The sequence below is a fragment of the Stegostoma tigrinum genome, chromosome 20 (assembly GCF_030684315.1).
Source record: "Stegostoma tigrinum isolate sSteTig4 chromosome 20, sSteTig4.hap1, whole genome shotgun sequence".
Classification (NCBI taxonomy): domain Eukaryota; kingdom Metazoa; phylum Chordata; class Chondrichthyes; order Orectolobiformes; family Stegostomatidae; genus Stegostoma; species Stegostoma tigrinum.
In genome coordinates, this window is record NC_081373.1 from 12,384,707 (window position 1) to 12,392,077 (window position 7,371).

Genomic DNA, 7,371 nt, shown 5'->3' on the forward strand with positions numbered 1-7,371 from the left:
ACACTTTGTTATCGTGCATTTCATTTGTGCTCGTTTTAACCGTTGCTCCTTTTTCCTTTCTCCAGCTGCTGACTCTGTTGTTGGAGGCCCTGTCCTGCTCAGACCAGGTGGTCCAGTTGTCCACGCTGGGCTGCTTGCATCCTCTGTTGCTGGACGCTACTCAGACTATGAGCTTGCATGTGGAGACCTTAGTGAACAAATTGCTCAATCTGACTTCTAGCCCTGCCATGGTATGTAAAGACAGCTGGAACACTGGCTTTGAGTGAGGACTTTCCTCGATTATCAGATCCAATTTATGCAGTCTTTTCTTGGGTTTACCCAGTAGCAGAAACCTGAGGTCCCTGAGGCGAAGGGCATTTTTCCTTTTGATTTTATTGTGTTCTCAAGACTTTGTGGTCGTATATTTTATTAGCCTATGGTACATCAGATTCATTGGTGACTTGACCACTCATGATGAATTTCTTCTTAGTGTAGCAAATCTGTGAAATTCTTTTCTGTAGAATGCTTTTGAGGTTGGGTCATTAAGTATGTTCAAGGCTGAGAAACTCAGATTTTTAATCATTAATTGAACGAAGGGTTATGGGGATAAGGCAGGCAAATGGAGTTGACAGTCATCAGATCAGCCACGATTTTATCGTATGGAGGAGCAGATCTGTTAGATCGAGTGGCCTGCTTCTGCACCTGCATCTTAGTGACCTCTTGCAACAACTGTATTTATATTGTGCCTTTTGAGCCGAGTATTTACACGTGCAACTGTTCATTAGCACATCTCTGTGCCATTGAATTGTACATTGCAGGCAGTCTCTCAATCCAACGTACCTTTGTCCATTCTTTTGGTTCAATTAGTTCCTTTCTGCACTTTCCCCATAATGCTGAAGTATTTATGTTTTTAGTTATTTATCCAGTTCCCTTTTGAAAGTTACCATTGATTCACTGCCATTTCAGGCAGCATATTCTAGATCACAGCTTGCTGTGTGAAAGCAGCTCCTGTCGTGTCACCTCTGGATCTTGTGGCCATTATCGTAAATTCCTATAAGTTTTTGAGCTTTCTGCTTCAGTCAGCGCAGCCAGTTAGGACAACACTTGCTAGTTTCATCCTTTGTTTCATTTCAGGTAGAGTCCAAATCGAGATGCCTTGGTGATTATGATAGTGCAATCATGTATCAGTGTTGTGTTGGAAAGCCTCACCTTTGATGCTTGTTTGCCTGTGTTTCAATTGCAGAAAGTCCGTATTGCATCCTTACAGTGTATGCATGCGCTGACCAAGCTGCCACCGCATGTGGTAAGGTTTATACAATTAATCATCTATCATGTTGTCTATTAGACTTGTGTTTACACAGACACTTATCATGTAATTATTTCTTTCTTCAAGATCCAGTTACTTTTGTTAAGGATGTAAGGTTAACAGACATTTTGAGTTGGATTCCCAGTTGCTTCTCTAAATAGTTCCATGGGAACTTTCGCGTACTGAAACAGGGAAGATCTCGGTTCATGTCTCCCTTGAAGGACAGCGCCTCTGACAGAGCTGCACTTGCTCCGTTGGTGCTGCCATATCAATAAAAAGGCATAGTCTGATGCTGTTTTGTAACTGGATGTGGTTTCTCAATGCATATCTCTGCTAATTCATTTTTTTAATAGAATACACTGTCCCTTGAAATATAAATAAACAGTGACTTCAACCTGCCCTTCTCAGTTATGTTCCTCTGAGTATTGAGTATCAAATATATTTACTCCTGCTTCAGGTGACCTTGTGGGAGAAAGATTCAAACCCACATCCTCATGGGATTAAAAGTAATCCAGATCAGTTTGTTCCTGACTAATGTTGCATATTACCTCCTGTACAAAGTGATCTCTAGCCAGAAACAGGTCCAACTGTCACTTGAAGGAATTCAACAAAGTGTACAAGGCAGTAGCCTATTTCAGGAGTTAACTAATCTCTGGGAAAAGATCTGCCTCCTGATCGCTAACTTAGTTCCAGCTATATGTGTCTTGAAACATACTGGCTACTAAGCACATTTCAATTTCATCCCTTCCAAATTTTTAAAATGTTAACCTAACTGCACGGACTTCTATTTTTCTCAAAGGGGTGAGGTCTGTATCTCTGATGTATCTGTTGACAACAGAATGCTTCAATCTGGATATTGACATTGTGTCCCTCTTCTTGCATGCTTTTTAAAGCTGCAGTATCAAACTACTGAGAAATCCAAAAGTGGACACCGTGATCCAACCACAACCTGACCGGGTTGCTCATTATAATAAGCCCTGTCTATTTGTCAGTTGCCCTCAAAGTACAGCCCAGTATCCTAGCTGTTTGACATCGGCAATGTTGGGCGAGGCAATAAACCGTGGAATCTTTATATCTATATTTAACCTGCTCCAGCTATTTCATTGTTCTTGCCTGATGATGTGTTCATGTTGATCATTTGCCTTTTCCATAACACTATACCTTTACCAAATTGAAATGTAACTGTCTTTATCATACCTGTTGCCTGGCAATTTCTTTGGCTGCACGTGGGAGCACCAGAAATCTGTTTGCAAGGATTTCACCTCTTTAGAATTTCTGCCAAATTTGTGTGTGGATTCCTCTTAAAATATTGATGAACATACTTGTAGTAATTGGATGGAATCCTGCTGTTTTGTATCCATTGTCGTTCCCTGTGAAAGCCAGGTCTGTATATAACATTTGCTTTAAAATTTGCCTGATCTTTACAGATCCTGCCCCACAAATCCCGGGTTATCCAAGCCCTGGCCAAACCCTTAGATGACAAGAAGCGACTGGTGAGGAAGGAAGCAGTGAGAGCTCGGGGAGAATGGTATGTATGGGTTTTTTACTTGGTGACTGGAGGGAGCAGAGGATGATGCCGTGAACAATTGAGTGATGCAGTGCAGTGCTACTACCCCTTCACTCTTCACAGCCACAACAACACTACGAAGGGCCACCATGTGTTGGATGGTTTGAAAGCTTGATAGGTTCTAGTTCCTTGTAACCTCATGTGCTTCAAAAGTGCAAGGGAGCTTCCAGCCACACACCCTCTGACCCCTCTTCTCAGCCTATTCCCCCATTACTGTAAACTGCATTACTCAAATCAGTAACACCTTTGTAAACTTGCTGACCACCCTATGACTAGGTTCCGCTATCTCTCCAGAAGGCAGGAACTAAGTCAAGTGTGTATGATCGATCTGCACATTGTTTAAAACTAGGAACCCAGCTGTAGATCTTCCCAGCAAGACACGTCCGTGGTTAGAGAGAGACACTTGAGAGGTGAAGACCAGCTCCAGCATCAAAACCTGACCATGCCTCATGAACAAAAACAGAAATTGCTGGGATAGCTCAACGGGTCCAGCAACATCTGTGAAGCAAAACATCAGTTAACGTTTCAGGTCCGGCGACCCTTCCTCACAAACAGAAACTTCCTCCCCGACTCCTTCACCACAGCCAATATATAAGGCAGTAAAGAAAATTTACTTGTAGAAAATTGCCGGCCGACTTGCCAGGATCAAAACCAGTCCGGGAAATCTCAAGAGTTAGGATGCTTGCTTTCCAAATGATGTAATTTCTACTCCATTCAGATACCCTCTAAAGGCAGAAGAAAGTTTAACTATTCCATGTGATAACAGAGATCAGAATTAGGTCCTGTCTGGAGTCCAGGACTGCAGTGCAGTCTCCCAGATCAAAAGCTCCCAGATTTAATCCTAGTCAATGCTGATCATCTTAACACCAAGAAAAGTTTGTTTGATGTATAATTGCTGATGTCTAATCTGCTTTTCATATTCTGGTGTGATCTGCATTTCTGCCTTTGACAGAAAAGACTTCATATTGTTAATCTTTTTTTAAAAATTTCCAATTCCACCCCCTCTCCAAACCCTTTGTTTTTTGTAGGTTTCTTTTAGGAAGCCCAGGCAGTTGATGCGGGTCCACCAGACCAGAGAGAGAGAGAGAGTAGACAATCAGGCGAGGCCTAGCCTGTCCGGCACATTTACAACCAGTGGCCTGTTCAACTTAACATTCCAAGCCCCCACAAAAAAAACACAATAAAAATGAAATCCTGTTTTTCTTACAAAACAAAAAGTTTCCAGCGGAAATGAAGACTGAAATAATGAAGAATTTGCACCTTTAACCAATTAATGACTATTTAAATGAGCACATTTCATTCAGCACCTCGTGTGGTCTCTGAACAGCCTGTGTGTAGAGTGTGATCATTTTTCGCCTTGTATAATATAACAAAGCAGTCTCACTAACTGAGCAAATCACCTAATTCGTTCTAGTAACTGAGCAAAGATTGAGATGTCTTGGCAAATATCGTGTAAGATTGCATCAAATAGCTGCTCAGCGATTCTGCTGTATCGTGGTTGAGATGGTTCATTTCTCCCTAATGTGTACCAGGACAAACCCATACACAACATTGGAAACCCAGGAGTTACAGACTGGAAACTAATCGAAGGGTTTAGGTGGTTCATATATGCCACAACAGGTAGTCGAGAGTGAGTTACAGACCGAAAGCTAATCGAGGGGTTCATGAGGTGCTATGTAGAATAACAGGTACTTGGGAATAAGTTACAGACTGAATTGTAATCAAGGGGTTTTATTGGTTTATAAATGGAATAACAGACACTTAGGAATTTGTTACAGACGAATTTGTCCAAATGTTTGGAGCTTTATGTATAGAAAAATACCTGGGTGTGAGTTACAGGCTGGAACTTAGTCAATAGGTACAGTGTTGAAATTGCTTTAATTACTTTTTTTTAGAAAGTGCATCTCCTTAAATTCTCCTTGGCTGATCCTCAGTGAGTTAGGTGATGCATGTTTTTTAGATTAGTATGTACTATATACCATGTATTGCAGAATGTAACCGACTGCTGTTAAGTTAAAGCTGCTTTTAGTGGTGGCCTGTCTTTTCAGGCAGTCAAGTCTGACTACTCTCGGTCAGTCCGAGTGTCATTATTGCTGATGAGGTTGGTTTGAAAATTGCTGACAACCAGAACAAAATACTTGTCTTATACAAGTTGTGACCTTCTTGAAGTGTGACAGATGTGACAAAATGCAAGACTTGTAGCGGAGTTCGAGTGATAGAGGTGTTCCATAGTCATGATTCAATTTACTGAGTAATGATACCAGTGTGGTCTTGGTCCACTGAGAAGTAACATGAATGATCTATACCTGTCAGCTTCACAAATTGGGAGAAATCAGATGTGAAATCGCTTGTATTTTTGGTAAGTGAATCTCATTGCTATTCCCTCTTGGTGTAGTGTGGCTCTGATGCATACTTGTTGACGAGTATCACATTGGCACTCTGGACACCTTAGCAGTATTACAGAATGCGGAGGGATGATGAATGGCGAGGGGTAAAATGAAGCACAACAGAAAAAGGTGCCTGTGGAAAACAAGTCAGGACAGTGGTAGAATGAACAAGATCATAGAATATTTGCACTTTTTTGGGGAGGGACCATGTCCTCCAGTTGAAGCCCTTCTCTTTGCCAGGTATTCTTTTGGGAGGAGCAGTTTACTGACAACCATCAGACTGTCTTGCTGCTTGTGTTTGCTCTGTAATCGGTTGATTACTGCCTAGGCTAAACCACAGTCTAAACTGAGCTGATTCCAGACAGAACTTCAGTTGTTCTCTATGATGGTAAGGCTGGTTGATACTCCCTGGCATGAATTAGCACTGATTTACTGGGAGGTGGTTGTCAAAAACTGTTTTGAGGAAAAGTATTTTCTGTCCACAACGTTTACAGAAATAGTGCACATTGCTGGCATTGTGCTAAAATGTTCAAACCCTGTATGTGTCTTGGATTAGTTAAAGAGAAATATGACAAGAATCACCATCTCACATTCTTGCTGACCAATCACTAATTGTTGTTTGAAGTGAAAACAAACTCCGCAGGTCGAGCAGCATCTGTAGAGATAAAGCAATGTTAGTGTTTCTAGTCCAGTGACCCTTTCTCGGAAGTATTGTGAAGGTCACTGGACCTGGAATGTTGACTATTTTTTCTCCACAGATGGTGCCAGACCTGCTTAGTTTCTCCAGCAATTTGATTTTTTTTTTCCCAAGTTTTCACTACCTGCAGCTCGTTCTTTTGTTTACCAATTTTTACTTCATTGGGTGACTTCCCTGGCGTGGTGATAATCTAGAGTTCCCTTTGTCCCATCATTGACTCTTACTAACCTCCATGCCCTATCATTGACAGGCAATGAGCTCCCCATTTACCTCATGTTCTACTGTGTTCTGTCACTCCCAACTGGCACTGTGTAATGTTCTTTTCAAAATTGCACTGTTTTCATCTACTGTATAATGTCAGTCCTCTTACTCGCTACCTCTGTATTGACCGTATGACCTGTGTGTGTGATGTATGACGTGTGGCGTATTGAGGTGCGCATCATGACAGAGGAAGACAGTTGTGAATTTGCCTTTGATATTCTCCCACAGCTGGATAGAAAATCAAATTGCCTCCATTTCTTCTATCCTTCTCTCACCTCTGCCTCAGTAACTTTACCTTCTTCAGCTAAAAAGGGCAGATTTTATATATCCACCCCCACCTCATGTCCCTTCTCTGATGTTTCTGCCAAAATTGAAATGGAGACTTGTCAGCTGATGGTCCTTTTCTTTGATACCTTATATCTATCCATCCATTTTTAAACTTGGCGGTAAGTAATTGCTGCTGTACAGCTCTGTATTGTGAACCTGCAAACTTTAAACCATTTCTAAGGAAAATATTTCCATGGCCTAGATTGTTTGTTTGTTTTTGTTAATTTGTTTGCTTGAAGCAGGTGCCAGCAAGTCCCATTTTAAATCTTCTGCTTTCTCTTGCTTCTGGCAAGGTGGAGCCGAAACTCATAGCGCTCCCCTTCTTTGGCTTGTAGGTTTGATAGAGCCACGTGGACCACAACATGTGCTGTGCACAAGCAGCTTTTACATTAGAACAATGTAGTGGTGAAAATGAAGGGTGACACTTACTGAGCCTTTACTAGTCCCACCCAACTAGTTTATTAAAACAATAGTGTGATCTGTAACTATCGCCTGCACAACTTTTAATGTAAGATTAACTCCCCACTGGAGAAATAATTAACATTTTAAAAAAGTAAAATACTGTGTTTGTGTTATTTTTCCTCTTCAAATGATACACTTAAAAGCAGCCAGAGTTAATTGCCCCTGTCAAAGGGTTGGTATCGAGTTGAAATGAGAGTCTGGGCTGAGACTGGATAGTTTTTCATTTCGCTAGGTCATCTTCCTTGTCTTTGACTCGCACTGGGGCTGTTGTAGGGCCCGTCTCAAATAACCATAGAAGATCACTGCATTTGGTCGTCAATAAATGTGTGCCCACCGAAGTTGTTTTTTTAAAATCGCTTTGCTGGAACGATGTGTGTGCAGTGTG

The 7,371-nt window shown here is 41.5% G+C and overlaps 1 protein-coding gene across 1 annotated transcript in view; it reads left to right on the top strand.

Annotated features, from left to right (window-relative positions):
- The window catches only part of mms19 (MMS19 homolog, cytosolic iron-sulfur assembly component), a 71,927-nt gene extending 64,574 nt beyond the window's left edge, over positions 1 to 7,353 (top strand). The window contains exons 28-31 of the mRNA XM_048550775.2: positions 66 to 230; positions 1,223 to 1,282; positions 2,713 to 2,813; positions 3,881 to 7,353. Of these exons, the coding sequence (XP_048406732.2) occupies positions 66 to 230; positions 1,223 to 1,282; positions 2,713 to 2,813; positions 3,881 to 3,908 (354 nt within the window). The 3' untranslated portion in view covers positions 3,909 to 7,353. The remainder of the gene's footprint in view (positions 1 to 65; positions 231 to 1,222; positions 1,283 to 2,712; positions 2,814 to 3,880) is intronic.
- The last annotated feature ends 18 nt before the right edge of the window (positions 7,354 to 7,371 follow it).